The 14,773-nt window shown below is 55.0% G+C and overlaps 2 protein-coding genes across 2 annotated transcripts; one reads left to right on the forward strand and one right to left on the reverse strand.

Annotated features, from left to right (window-relative positions):
• HIPK4 (homeodomain interacting protein kinase 4) lies at positions 1 to 3,178 on the forward strand. The gene is made up of 2 exons (XM_065859366.2): positions 1 to 1,497; positions 3,032 to 3,178. Exons 1-2 carry the CDS (start codon positions 211 to 213, stop codon positions 3,146 to 3,148), a joined length of 1,404 nt encoding a protein of 467 aa, XP_065715438.1. The 5' UTR covers positions 1 to 210; the 3' UTR covers positions 3,149 to 3,178.
• A 133-nt stretch (positions 3,179 to 3,311) lies between these two features.
• PLD3 (phospholipase D family member 3) lies at positions 3,312 to 14,697 on the reverse strand. The gene is made up of 10 exons (XM_065859404.2): positions 14,515 to 14,697; positions 10,855 to 10,952; positions 10,602 to 10,785; positions 8,456 to 8,576; positions 8,249 to 8,376; positions 6,538 to 6,738; positions 5,030 to 5,169; positions 3,867 to 4,032; positions 3,691 to 3,790; positions 3,312 to 3,623 (listed from the first exon to the last, which is right to left on the reverse strand). Exons 1-10 carry the CDS (start codon positions 14,539 to 14,541, stop codon positions 3,427 to 3,429), a joined length of 1,362 nt encoding a protein of 453 aa, XP_065715476.1. The 5' UTR covers positions 14,542 to 14,697; the 3' UTR covers positions 3,312 to 3,426.
• Positions 14,698 to 14,773: the final 76 nt, after the last annotated feature.

Raw genomic sequence — 14,773 nt, forward strand, 5'->3', positions numbered from 1 at the left:
GGGGGCCTAGGATGGGTTTAAGAGCCTTAGGCTGGGTTTGGGGGCTTTTAAGGGCCTTAGGCTGGGTTTTAGGGGGCTTAGGCTGTGTGTAAGAGCCTTAGGCCGGGCTTTGCGGCCCCAACCCCCGGCCCAGCCCAACAGAACGTTCCGTCCCGGCAACACCGGAACCCTCATTCATCCGGAACCCCCCCGGGGTGTGCCGGCGCCACCATGGGGACGTTGGCCGCGGGCACCGAGCGCTACAGCGTGGTGGCCACGGTGGGCAAAGGGACGTTCGGCGAGGTCGCCCGGGGCCGGCGCAGCAGCACGGGCGAGATGGTGGCCATCAAAATCCTGCGCAACGACGGGCACGGCCAACGCGCCGCCAAGAACGAGCTGCGCCTGCTCCGCGCCCTCCGCCGCGCCGGCGCCGACCGCGCGCACGTCGTGCGCTTCCTCGAGGCCTTCGGCGACGCTTCCCGCACCTACTTGGTCTTCGAGCTCCTCCAGCAAAACCTCTTCGACTTCCAGAAGCGAAACAACTTCACGCCGCTCCCCGTCCGGCACATCCGCACCATCACCGCCCAGGTTTTGGCGGCGCTGGTCAAGCTCAAGGAGCTTTCCATCATCCACGCCGACCTCAAGCCGGAGAACATCATGCTGGTCGACCACCCGCGCTTCCCGTTCCGCGTCAAGCTCATCGATTTCGGCTCGGCCAGCGTCTCCACCGACGTCCGCCGCACGGCGGAGCCGTACATCCAATCGCGCTTCTACCGCGCGCCGGAGATCCTGCTGGGTTTGCCGTTCTGCGAGAAGGTGGACGTGTGGTCGTTGGGTTGCGTCTTGGCCGAGCTCCACTTGGGTTGGCCGCTCTACCCCGGCGCCGACGAGCACGACCAGGTGCGCTACATCTGCTCCACGCTGGGTTTGCCGCGCGGCGAGCTGTTGAGCGCGGCGAGGAAGGCGCCGGCGTTCTTCCGGTGGGCGCCGCACCCCGTCGGCTCCTGGCAGCTCAAAGCGCCGGGCGGCGAGCCACGGGTAGAGAGGAGGAAGTTCGTCTTCTCCTCGTTGGATCAGTTGGGCGCCGTCAACGCGAAACCGGCGCCGCGGCACGACCGCGAGGCGCTGGCCGAGCGCTGCGACGTGTGCGCCATGGTGGAGCTGGTGAAGAGGATGCTGACGTGGGACTCGCGCGAGCGCATCGGCGCCGGCGCCGCGCTCCGGCATCCCTTCGTCTCCCTGCGGCGGCTCGCCGGTGATTTCCAGGCCACCGCGTATTACCGGCTTTGCCGAGAGGATTTGAAGGCGTCGCGGTGCGGCGGAGTCCAAAGCGTCGTGGAGAAGATGGAGGGGCTGAGGTTGGGTGAGGCGGATGGAGACGATCGGCAATGGGATGGGTGGAGAGAGCGGAGCCGGCGGCAGCACCACGGAGGGAGAGCGATGGAGCCGGGGGGACGCGGGAGGTGGCACCGCGACGAGGGCGGCGCAGAGGGTGGAGCCGGATGGACACGAGGGAAGGTAGGACGAGGGTGTCCCCAAATCTTGGGTGGTCAGGGTCCCTGTGTCCCCAAATCTTGGGTGCTCAGTGTCCCTGGTGTCCCCACGTCATGGGTGCTCAGGTCATTGGGTGATTGGGGTCCCCATATCCCCAAATCTTGGGTGCTCAATGCCCCTGGTGTCCCCGTGTCATGGCTGCTCAATGTCTCTGGAGTCCCCAAATCTTAGGTGCTCAGGGTCCCTGGTGTCCCCAAATCTTGGGTGCTTGGGGACATTGGGTGCTCAGGGTCCCTGTGTCCCCACCTTATGGGTGCTCAATGTCCCTGGTGTCCCCAAATCTTGGGTGCTCAATGTTCCTGGTGTCCCCACATCATGGGTGCTCAGGGTCCCGGTGTCCCCACCATAAGGGTGCTCAATGTCCCTGGTGTCCCCAAATCTTGGGTGCTTGGGGTCCCTGGTGTCCCCACATCATGGGTGCTCAATGTCCCTGGTGTCCCCAAATCTTAGGTGCTCAGGGTCCCTGTGTCCCCACATCATGGATGCTCAGGGTCCCTGGGTGCTCGGGGTCCCTGGTATCCCCACCTTATGGGTGCTCAATGTCCCTGGTGTCCCCAAATCTTGGGTGCTTCGTGTCCCCGGTGTCCCCACATCATGGGTGCTTAGGGACATTGGGTGCTCAGGGTCCCTGTGTCCCCACCTTATGGGTGCTCAATGTCCCTGGTGTCCCCACATCATGGGTGCTTGGGGAAATTGGGTGCTCGGGGTCCCTGGTGTCCCCAAATCTCGGGTGCTCTGGGTCCCTGGTGTCCCCACCTTACGGGTGCTCAATGTCCCCATGTCCCCAAATCTTGGGTACTTGGTGTCCCTGGTGTCCCCACATCATGGGTGCTTGGGGACATTGGGTGCTCAGGGTCCCTGTGTCCCCACCATATGGGTGCTCAATGTCCCTGGTGTCCCCAAATCTTGGGTGCTCAGTGTCCCTGGTGTCCCCACATCATGGGTGCTCAGGTCATTGGGTGACTGGGGTCCCCGTATCCCCAAATCTTGGGTGCTTGGGGTCCCTGGTGTCCCCACATCATGGGTGCTCAATGTCCCTGGTGTCCCCAAATCTTGGGTGCTTGGGGACATTGGGTGCTCAGGGTCCCTGTGTCCCCACCTTATGGGTGCTCAATGTCCCTGGTGTCCCCAAATCTTGGGTGCTTGGGGACACTGGGTGCTCAGGGTCCCTGTGTCCCCACCTTATGGGTGCTCAATGTCCCTGGTGTCCCCACATCATGGGTGCTCAGGGAAATTGGGTGCTCGGGGTCTCTGGTGTCCTCATGTCAGGGGTGCTCAGGGTCCCTGGTGTCCCCAAATCTTGGGTGCTCAATGTTCCTGGTGTCCCCACATCATGGGTGCTCAGAGTCCCTGTGTCCCCACCTTATGGGTGCTCAATGTCCCTGGTGTCCCCAAATCTTGGGTGCTCAGTGTCCTAGTGACCCCAAATCTTGGGTGCTCAGGGCCATCGGGTGCTCGGGGTCCCTGTTCCCCCACCCACGGCTGCTCCTCCCCGCAGAGCCCCCCGGTGCCACCGTGCGACTCCGACCCCCCCGACAAACCGGGGGGACCCACCTGGGACCCTCTCAGCGTCACCGGCACCCACATCCTGGCACCGAACCCACAGCACCGCTGAGGCCCCGGAACCCACCAAAACCCACCAAAACCCACCAAAACCCTCCTCTTCCTCCCCTTTGCCGCCAAATCTCCGTTGGGGGAGACCATCGCCATAACGCGCTGCACCGGCCGCTCCGGCGCCGGTTAATAAACCATTTACCAACAGTTTGCCGCGACTCTTTGCCGGCGTCATCCTCAACCCCTCGCCTCCATTACCGCGGCGTAAAACGCACCGAAACCTTGGTTTTTTTCCTCTCGTTTTGATTTCTTTTGGGCCGGATTTGGCGCAACCGGCACTTACGGTTGGCGGGAGCCGCAGACGCTCGCCCAGCGCTCGGCGTCGCCGATGTCCACGCTGTACCCGGAGCTCCAATCGCGCTCGAAAACCCCGCGGAGCTGCTCGGCCACGGTGCCGCCGCCATTGCCCGTTTGCTTCACCACCAGCGCCGAACCCGCCGTCCGCTCGAAATAGTCGCCGGACCAGTTGGATGTGCCTGTAAAATGGTGTTTTTCGGTATAAACGCCAAGAAACACCCCCCCCAAATCCACCATGATACCCACCGATATACGCCGCCTTCTCCGTCACCATGTACTTGTTGTGGTTGACGCGGGCGTAGGGGATTCGCGCTTGCGCCGCGGTGGACGGCACCATAAAAAGTCGCTGTGGTGAGGGAAAAATGGCGTCACGCACCAATATAAGGCGCTGAGGGTGACGGTGTGGTCGGCGCGGTACCCACCACCTCCACGGTGTAGCCGGTGCGGTTGTCGGCGAGGGCGGCGAGGGAGCGCAGGAAGGGGAACATGGAGGCGCGGCTGTGGCGCCAACAAGCGGCCAGCAGGCGCACGGTGACGCCGCGCTCGAAGGCGGCGGCGCGGAGCCGGGTGTCGATGGCCGGCCAGAATCTGAGGGGGGAATGGGAGAGAATGGGAGGAGAGTGGGGATCAAAATCAGCGCAGGGTCAAAGTGGCGCCGGAATCACCTCAGGGGCAAAATGGCGCCAAAATCACCTCAGGGTCAAAGTGGCGCCAGAAGCACCTCAGGGTCAAAGTGGCACCAGAATCACCTCAGGGCTCAAAATGGCACCAAAATCACCTCAAAAAATGGCGCCAGAATCACCTCAGGGTCAAAATGGCGCCGGAATCACCTCAGGGGCAAAATGGTGCCAAAATCACCTCAGGGTCAAAGTGGCGCCAGAAGCACCTCAGGGCTCAAAATGGCACCAAAATCACCTCAAAAAATGGCGCCAGAATCACCTCAGGGTCAAAGTGGCACCAGAATCACCTCAGGGCTCAAAATGGCACCAAAATCACCTCAAAAAATGGCGCCAGAATCACCTCAGGGTCAAAGTGGCACCAAAATCACCTCAGGGCTCAAAATGGTGCCAAAATCACCTCAGGGTCAAAATGGCACCAGAAGCACCTCAGGGTCAAAATGGCGCCAGAAGCACCTCAGGGCTCAAAATGGCGCCAAAATCACCTCAGGGTCAAAATGGCGCCAGAATCACCTCAGGGTCAAAATGGTGCCAGAATCACCTCAGGGTCAAAATGGTGCCAGAATCACCTCAGGGCTCAAAATGGCGCCAGAATCACCTCAGGGCTCAAAATGGCAGCTCCAGGAGCACCAATTTTGGGAGTTTTACCCTCGATTTCACAATATAACGGAAGAAAATGTACAAAAAGTGACTAATGTGGGAATTATCGATAAGCAGAGCGACCCCCAAACTGCCTCAAAATGGCGGCGCCTGAATCACCTCAGGGACAAAATGGCGTCGGAATCACCTCAGGCTCAAAATGGCGCCAATGACCCTTTGAGCCAATTGCTCACGGCGTGTTTACTGGGAGGAAATTGCAAGAAACACCATGAAAACGTTTAATTTGGCAAATAACGGGGAGCACGAACCTTTCGGGGCGGGAGAACTCGGTGGTGGGGAGGTAACTCATGACGGCCACGTCGATGAACTTGTCGGCGGCGTCGATGACGCCAAGGATGGCGGCGAGGTCGGCGGTGCGGCCGGCGGCGCAGAGAGGGGGCGGCGAGCTCTGCCGAAACCAAAACATCCATCTTTAATTAAATCGCCTCTATTTAACGCAAACCAAAGCGGTCGCGGCAAATATTCGAGAGATGAGGGTCGGTTTGGGCGATTTATTGAGGAAAATGGCGTTTATATGGTTAAATGAGGCCTTTGAGGCCTATGTGAGGCTACAGGTCATCATGGCCGCCTGTTTTCTGGAGTTTATTGACTAAAAATAGGATTTATTGAGGTAAAATTAGACAGTTGATGCCTACGTGAGGCTACAGGTTATCATGGCTGCCTGGTTTTTGGGCTTTATTGATTAAAAATGGGATTTATTGAGGTAAAATGAGACTGTTGAGGCCTATGTGAGGCTACAAGCCATCATGGCCACCTGTTTTTTTGGGATTTATTGATTAAAAATGGGATTTATTGAGGTAAAATGAGACCGTTGAGGCCTACGTGTGGCTACAGGCCATCATGGCCGCCTGTTTTTTGGGCTTTATTGATTAAAAATTGGGTTTATTCAGGTAAAATGAGACCGTTGAGGCCTACGTGAGGCTACAGGTTATCCTGGCTGCCTTTTTTTTGGGCTTTATTGATTAAAAATGGGATTTATTCCGGTAGAATGAGGCCATTGAGGCCTACACGAAGCTACAGGTCATCATGGCTGCCTGTTTTTTGGAGTTTATTGACTAAAAATAGGATTTATTGAGGTAAAATTAGACAGTTGACGCCTACGTGAGGCTACAGGTTATCATGGCTGCCTGGTTTTTGGGATTTATTGGTTAAAAATGAGATTTATTCAGGTAAAATGAGACCTTTGAGGCCTACGTGAGGCTACAGGCCATCATGGCCGCTTGTTTTTTGGGATTTATTGGTTAAAAATGGGATTTATTGAGGTAAAATGAGACCTTTGAGGCCTACATGAGGCTACAGGCCATCATGGCCGCCTTCTTTGGGGGCTTTATTGATTAAAAATGGGGTTTATTCAGGCATATTAGACCGTTGAGGCCTACGTGTGGCTACAAGCCATCATGGCCGCTGGTTTTTTGGGGCTTTATTGATTAAAAATGGGATTTATTCAGGTAAATTGAGGCCTTTGAGGCCTATGTGAGGCTACAGGCCATCATGGCCACATGTTTTTTGGGCTTTATTAATTAAAAAAGGGGTTTATTCGGGTAAAATGAGACCGTCCAGGCCTACACAAAGGACACCTACAAGACGAGGCCTACGTTTTACCAAAACCCGCCATAATTTCGGCATAATGACGCCGTATAGAAACATTTTGGTTGGAAAAGACTCTCGAGGTCATCGAACCCAACTGCGAAGCTCGTTAAGTAATTAGCGGTGTTGCCAACGAGCTGTGTTGGTTGACCACAAATGGCGGCCGTACCGACAAGAAGACGGCGGCGGTGGTGCCGTTGAGCGTCAGCGCCAGCGGCGTCTCGGCGTTGAAGGCGGTGGAGTAGTTGGCCGGCCATGGCACCGGGACGGCAGCGCCGGGGACGCCCAGCGCCCAATAGGCCTCGAAGATCTTGCCCAGGTCTTCGGCCAAGCAGCTGCAGTTGTAGATGGCGGCGCCGAGCTCCTTCACCTGCGGGGAACGCGGCGTCAGGACCCGTTTCACGGCACGCGATGGTTTTGGGGCTGTTTGGCGCCATTTTGGGGCCATTCGGCGCCATTTTGGGGCTGTTTGGTGCCATTTTGCGGCCATTCGGCGCCATTTTGGGGTCCTTAGGCACCATCTTGGGGCCGTTTAGAGCCTCTTTGGGGCCATTCTGAACCATTTTGGGACCATTCGGGGCCATTGGGCGCCATTTTGGGGCCATTAGGCACCATTTTGGGGCCATTTGGAGCCTCACTGGAGCCATTCTGAACCATTTTGGGACAATTTGGGGCCATTAGCAACCATTTTGGGGCCGTTTAGAGCCACTTTGGGGCTGTTTGGCGCCATTTTGGGGCCATTAGGCGCCATTTTGGGGCCATTCAGAGTCACTTTGGGGCCATTAGGCACCATTTTGGGGCCATTCAGAGTCACTTTGGGGCCATTCTGAACCATTTTGGGGCCATTAGCAACCATTTTGGGGCCGTTTAGAGCCACTCTGGGGCTGTTTGGCGCCATTTTGGGGCCATTCAGAGCCTCTTTGGGTCCATTCGGAACCATTTTGGGACCATTCGGGGCCATTGGGCGCCATTTTGGGGCAATTGGGCACCATTTTGGGACCATTCAGAGCCTCTTTGGGGACATTCTGAACCATTTTGGGACCATTCAGAGCCTCTTTGGGGACATTCTGAACCATTTTGGGACCATTCGGGGCCATTGGGCGCCATTTTGGGGCCATTAGGCACCATTTTGGGACCATTCAGAGCCTCTTTGGGGCCATTCTGAACCATTTTGGGACCATTCGGGGCCATTGGGCGCCATTTTGGGGCCGTTTAGAGCCACTTTGGGGCCATTAGGCACCATTTTGGGGCCGTTTAGAGCCACTTTGGGGTCATTCTGAATCATTTTGGGACCATTCGGGGCCATTGGGCACCATTTTGGGGCTGTTTAGAGCCACTTTGGGGCTGTTGGGCGCCATTTTGGGGCCATTAGCCACCATTTTGGGGCCGTTTAGATCCACTTCGGGGCCATTCTGAACCATTTTGGGACCATTCGGGGCTATTGGGCGCCATTTTGGGGCCGTTTAGAGCCACTTTGGGGCCATTCTGAACCATTTTGGGGCCATTTGGCACCATTTTGGGGCCGTTTAGAGCCACTTTGGGGCCGTTGGGCGCCATTTTGGGGCCATCTGGCACCATTTTGGGGCCGTTTAGAGCCACTTTGGGGCCGTTGGGCGCCATTTTGGGGCCATCTGGCACCATTTTGGGGCCGTTTAGAGCCACTTTGGGGCCATTCTGAACCATTTTGGGGCCATTTGGCACCATTTTGGGGCCGTTTAGAGCCACTTTGGGGCCGTTGGGCGCCATTTTGGGGCCATTTGGCACCATTTTGGGGCCGTTTAGAGCCACTTTGGGGCCGTTGGGCGCCATTTTGGGGCCATCTGGCACCATGTTGGGGCCGTTTGGCGCCCATTTTCCCTCGACCCACCCCTTCCTCTCACCTGCGTCAATGACCTCCAGTCCATGTTGGCGCTCCCCACGTAGAAATGCGCGCCGTCCACCAGCCAGAACTTGGTGTGCAGGACCCCGCCGGTGAGCCGGGGCATGTCCACCACCCTCACCGCCGCACCTGCGCCACCGAAACTCACATTTCCGCCCTTCCAAACGCCCCAAAAAGCCCCCATTTCGGTGTCCTTAGCATCGCTCACCGCTCTGCTCCAACGCTTCGAGGTCGCTCAACGGGAACTTCCGCGACGGGCGGCTCACGGCGACGCGGACGGCGACGCCGCGCTGGGGCAAGGCCGTGAGCTCCTTTAGGATTCGTTCACCCTGAAGCGGAAAAAAGGCAACGGGATGATTCATAATGGCGACAAGAAGGTGGCGGGATGATTCAAAATGGTGTCAAAATGGCAGTGGGATGATTCAAAATGGCGGTGGGATGATTCAAAATGGTGTCAAAATGGCAGTGGGATGATTCAAAATGGCGCCGCGTTGGGGCAACCCCATGAGCTCCTTTAGGACTCGTTCACCCTGCAGTGGCAAAAGGTGGTGGGATGATTCAAAATGGCGCCAAGAAGGCGGTGGGATGATTCAAAATGGCGGCGGGATGATTCAAAATGGTGCCGCGTTGAGGCAACCCCATGAGCTCCTTTAGGATTCGTTCATCCTGAAGCGGCAAAAAGGCGGTGGGATGATTCAAAACGGCGACAAAATGGTGGTGGGATGATTCAAAATGGCACCAAAATGGCAGGGGGATGATTCAAAATGGCAGCGGGATGATTCAAAATGTCGCCAAAATGGCAGTGGGATGATTCAAAATGGCAGCGGGTGATTCAAAATGGCGCCGCGTTGGGGCAACCCCATGAGCTCCTTTAGGATTCGTTCACCCTGAAGCGGCAAAAAGGCGGCGGGATGATTCAAAATGGCGCCAAAATGGTGGCGGGATGATTCAAAATGGCGCTAAAATGGCAGTGGGATGATTCAAAATGGCGCCGCGTTGGGGCAACCCCATGAGCTCCTTTAGGATTCGTTCAGCCTGAAGCGGCAAAAAGGCGGCGGGATGATTCAAAATGGCGACAAAATGGCGGCGGGATGATTCAAAATGGCACCAAGAAGGCGGTGGGATGATTCAAAATGGCAGTGGGATGATTCAAAATGGCAGCGGGATGATTCAAAATGGCACCGCGTTGGGGCAACCCCATGAGCTCCTTTAGGATTCGTTCATCCTGAAGCGGCAAAAAGGCGGTGGGATGATTCAAAATGGTGGTGGGATGATTCAAAATGGCGCCAAAATGGCAGTGTGATGATTCAAAATGGCGCCGCGTTGGGGCAACCCCATGAGCTCCTTTAGGATTCGTTCACCCTGAAGCGGCAAAAAGGCGGTGGGATGATTCAAAACGGCGACAAAATGGTGGCGGGATGATTCAAAATGGCGCCAAGAAGGCAGTGGGATGATTCAAAATGGCAGCGGGATGATTCAAAATGGCGCCAAAATGGCAGTGGGATGATTCAAAATGGCAGCGGGATGATTCAAAATGGCGCCGCGTTGGGGCAACCCCATGAGCTCCTTTAGGATTCGTTCACCCTGAAGCGGCAAAAAGGCGGTGGGATGATTCAAAATGGCGACAAAATGGTGGTGGGATGATTCAAAATGGCACCAAAATGGCAGTGGGATGATTCAAAATGGCGCCAAGAAGGCGGTGGGATGATTCAAAATGGCGGCGGGATGATTCAAAATGGCGGTGGGATGATTCAAAATGGCGCCAAAATGGCAGTGGGATGATTCAAAATGGCAGCGGGTGATTCAAAATGGCGCCGCATTGGGGCAACCCCATGAGCTCCTTTAGGATTCGTTCACCCTGAAGCGGCAAAAGGTGGTGGGATGATTCAAAATGGCGACAAAATGGTGGCGGGATGATTCAAAATGGCGCTAAAATGGCAGTGGGATGATTCAAAATGGCGCCGCGTTGGGGCAACCCCATGAGCTCCTTTAGGACTCGTTCACCCTGCAGTGGCAAAAGGTGGTGGGATGATTCAAAATGGCGACAAAATGGTGGCGGGATGATTCAAAATGGCGCCAAGAAGGCGGTGGGATGATTCAAAATGGCGGCGGGATGATTCAAAATGGCGGCGGGATGATTCAAAATGGCGCCAAAATGGCAGTGGGATGATTCAAAATGGCAGCGGGTGATTCAAAATGGCGCCGCACTGGGGCAACCCCATGAGCTCCTTTAGGATTCGTTCACCCTGAAGCGGCAAAAAGGCGGCGGGATGATTCCAATGGCGCCAAAACGGCGTCGGGATGCCTAAAAACGGCGCCAAAATGGCGGTTAGAACCGAGTTTAAGACACAAACCTGCGCGGCCGAGGGCTCGCGCGTCCCCGTGTCCTCGTTGGTCAAGGTCCAGTAGAAGGAGGCGATGTCCAGGCTGCGGGTGGCGGCGGCCATGAGGTTCAGCCAGGTGGTGAACGTGCTGGGATTCGGCGCAAATTCGGCGCCGAACGTCATCCCCTCCGGGATGCTCTCGGTCAGGATGGCGCTGAGGGGACAACACGGTGACAAAGGGGGCGCGGGGAGCGTCATGGCCGCCCCGATGAGCGGGACTTACCCGCAGGTGTCACCGCAGGACGCGGCGGCGTTGGCGTCACCGGGGCGCAGGGCGATGGTGACGATGGTGACGATGAGGAGCGATGAGCGGCCGTGGCGCTGTGGCAACAAATTAACACATTAATTAATGTAGGGGGTTGGAAATGACCCCAAAGTGCATAAATTAATGAATTTATGAGGTAAAGTTACCCCCAAATTAAGGGATTAATTAAATTGGGGGATTTCAAGGCCCCCAAAATGAAGGGATTAATTAATTTATGAGGTAAAGTTACCCTCGAATTAAGAGATTAAATAATTTAGGGGATTTAGACGCCCCCAAAATGAAGGAATTAATAAATTTATGAGGTAAAGTTACCCCCGAATTAAGAGATTAAATAATTTAGGGGATTTAAACGCCCCCAAAATGAAGGAATTAATTAATTTATGAGGTAAAGTTACCCCCAAATTAAGAGATTAAATACTTTAGGGAATTTAAACGCCACCAAAATGAAGGAATTAATTAATTTATGAGGTAAAGTTACCCACGAATTAAGAGATTAAATAATTTAGGGGATTTAAAGGCCCCCAAAATGAAGGGATTAATTAATTTATGAGGTAAAGTTACCCTCGAATTAAGAGATTAAATAATTTAGGGGATTTAAAGGCCCCCAAAATGAAGGGATTAATTAATTTATGAGGTAAAGTTACCCTCGAATTAAGAGATTAAATAATTTAGGGGATTTAAAGGCCCCCAAAATGAAGGGATTAATTAATTTAGGGGATCTAAAGCTGCCCCCAAATTAAGCAATTAGTTAATTTATGGATGTAAAGTTACCCCCAAAATAGGGAATTAATTAATTTAGGGGATTTAAAGGCCCCCAAAACTGAGGGATTCATTAATTTATGAGGTAAAGTTACCCCCAAATTAAGAGATTAAATAATTTAGGGGAATTAAACGCCCCCAAAAGGAAGGGATTCATTAATTTATGAGGTAAAGTTACCCCCAAATTAAGAGATTAAATAATTTAGGGGAATTAAACGCCCCCAAAAGGAAGGGATTCATTAATTTATGAGGTAAAGTTACCCCCGAATTAAGAGATGAAATAATTTAGGGGATTTAAACGCCCCTAAAATGAAGGGATTCATTAATTTATGAGGTAAAGTTACCGCCAAATTAAGAGATTAAATAATTTAGGGGATTTAGACGCCCCCAAAATGAAGGGATTAATTAATTTATGAGGTAAAGTTACCCTCGAATTAGGAGATTAAATAATTTAGGGGATTTAAACGCCCCCAAAATGAAGGAATTAATTAATTTATGAGGTAAAGTTACTCCCAAATTAAGAGATTAAATAATTTAGGGGATTTAAACGCCCCCAAAATGAAGGGATTAATTAATTTATGAGGTAAAATTAACCCCAAATTAAGAGATTAAATAATTTAGGGGATTTAGACACCCCCAAAATGAAGGGATTCATTCATTTATGAGGTAAAGTTACCCCCGAATTAAGAGATTAAATAATTTAGGGAATTTAAAGGCCCCCAAAATGAAGGGATTAATTAATTTATGAGGTAAAGTTACCCCCAAATTAAGAGATTAATTAATTTAGGGGACTTAAAGCCACCCCCATATTAACGAACAAGTTAATTTATGGATGTAAAATTACCCAATATTGAGAAATTAATTAATTTGGGGGGATTTTGGGGTGCCCCAGTTTGGGATATGGGGGGTTTTGGGGTGCTGGGGTGCCCCAGTTTGGGGTTATTGGGGTGTCCCAGTTTGGCATTTGGGGGTTTTGGGGTGCTGGGGGGGGCAGGGAGCTGTGGGTACCCCAGTTTGGGGTTATTGGGCTCTGGGGTGTCCCAGTTTGGAACGTGGAGGTTTTGGGGTCCTAGGGTGTCCCAGTTTGGGATTTGGGGTGGCCCAGTTTAGAATATGGGGGGTTTGGGGGTGCTGGGCTGCCCCAGTTTGGGTTTGGGGTGCCCCAAGTTTGGGGGTTGGGGGTTTTGAGGGTGCCAGGGGGGACACAGGGAGCTCTGGGTGCCCCAGTTTGGGATGTGGGGGTTTTGGGGTGCTGGGTTGGCCCAGTTTGGGGTGATTGGGTGCTGGGGTGTCCCAGTTTGGGTTCTGGGGTGCCCCAAGTTTGGAATTTGGGGGGTCCAGGGGGGTTTGGGGGGGCAGGAAGCTCTGGGTGTCCCAGTTTGGGGTTGTCAGGTTTTGGGGGGCCCCAGTTTGGAATTCGAGGGTGCTGGGGTGGCCCAGTTTGGGGTTTGGGGTGCCCCAGTTTGGGGTGATTGGGTGCTGAGATGCCCCAGTTTGGGGTTTTTGGGGTGTCCCAGTTTGGCATTTGGGGTTTTTGGGGTGCTGGGGTGCCCCAGTTTGGGGTTTTTGGGCTCTGGGGTGTCCCCGTATGGAACGTGGGGGTTTTGGGGTCCTAGGGTGTCCCAGTTTGGAATATGGGGGGTTTTGGGGTGCTGGGGGGGGCAGGGAGCTCTGGGTGCCCCAGTTTGGAATATGGAGGTTTTGGGGGTGCTGGGGTGCCCCAAGTTTGGGGGTTGGGGGGTTTTGGGGTGCCAGGGGGGACACAGGGAGCTCTGGGTGCCCCAGTTTGGGATGTTGGGGTTTTGGGGTGCTGGGGTGCCCCAGTTTAGGATTTGGGGGTTTTGGGGTGTCCCAGTTTGGAATATGGGGCCCTTTGGGGTGCTGGGGTGGCCCAGGTTAGGGCTTTGGGGGTGCTGGGGTGGCCCCATTTGGGGTGATTGGGTGCTGAGATGCCCCAGTTTGGGGTTTTTGGGGTGTCCCAGTTTGGCATTTGGGGCTTTTTGGGGTGCTGGGTTGGCCCAGTTTGGGGTGATTGGGTGCTGGGGTGTCCCAGTTTGGGTTCTGGGGTGCCCCAAGTTTGGAATTTGGGGGGTCCAGGGGAGTTTGTGGGGGCAGGAAGCTCTGGGTGTCCCAGTTTGGGGTTGTCAGGTTTTTGGGGGGGCCCCAGTTTGGAATTCGAGGGTGCTGGGGTGGCCCAGTTTGGGGTGATTGGGTGCTGAGATGCCCCAGTTTGGGGTTTTTGGGGTGTCCCAGTTTGGCATTTGGGGTTTTTGGGGTGCTGGGGTGCCCCAGTTTGGGATTTGGGGGTGCTGAGGTGTCCCAGTTTGGAATGTGGGGGGTTTTGGGGTGCTGGGGGGGGCAGGGAGCTCTGGGTGCCCCAGTTTGGAATATGGAGGTTTTGGGGGTGCTGGGGTGCCCCAAGTTTGGGGTTTGGGGGGTTTTGGGGTGCCAGGGGGGACACAGGGAGCTCTGGGTGCCCCAGTTTGGGATGTGGGGGTTTTGGGGTGCTGGGGTGCCCCAGTTTAGGATTTGGGGGTTTTGGGGTGCCCCAGTTTGGAATATGGGGCTCTTTGGGGTGCTGGGGTGCCCCAGGTTAGGGCTTTGGGGGTGCTGGGGTGCCCCAGTTTGGGGTTATTGGGTGCTGAGATGCCCCAGTTTGGGGTTTTTGGGGTGTCCCAGTTTGGCATTTGGGGCTTTTTGGGGTGCTGGGTTGGCCCAGTTTGGGGTGATTGGGATTTGAGGTGTCCCAGTTTGGAATATGGGGGGTTTTGGGGTGCTGGGGGGGGCAGGGAGCTCTGGGTGCCCCTGTTTGGGTTTTGGGGGGGCTGGGTGCCCCAGTCCGGGTTTGGGTGCCATTACCTGTCTGTAGGTGCCGTGGGGCTCCATCCCAGCTCGCCGCTGGAACACAAAGGCCAGGGCCGCGTTCAGGGCCGGGTTTAGGGCCGGGTTTAGGGCCGGGTTTAAGGCCAGGCCGGGTTTAACCACCCCCCCCGCAGCTGTTCCCAGCGCGTCCCTCTGGGTGGCGCTCTCGGTCCTCCAAGCGCTCTATGGTCAACTCCCCCTTCTCCCCTCCGGCTGCAGCCGCTGCCTAGAGCGCCCCCCTCCCCTACCCCCGCCC

Source organism: Patagioenas fasciata, chromosome 33 (genome assembly GCF_037038585.1).
Source record: "Patagioenas fasciata isolate bPatFas1 chromosome 33, bPatFas1.hap1, whole genome shotgun sequence".
In the NCBI taxonomy this organism is placed as follows: domain Eukaryota; kingdom Metazoa; phylum Chordata; class Aves; order Columbiformes; family Columbidae; genus Patagioenas; species Patagioenas fasciata.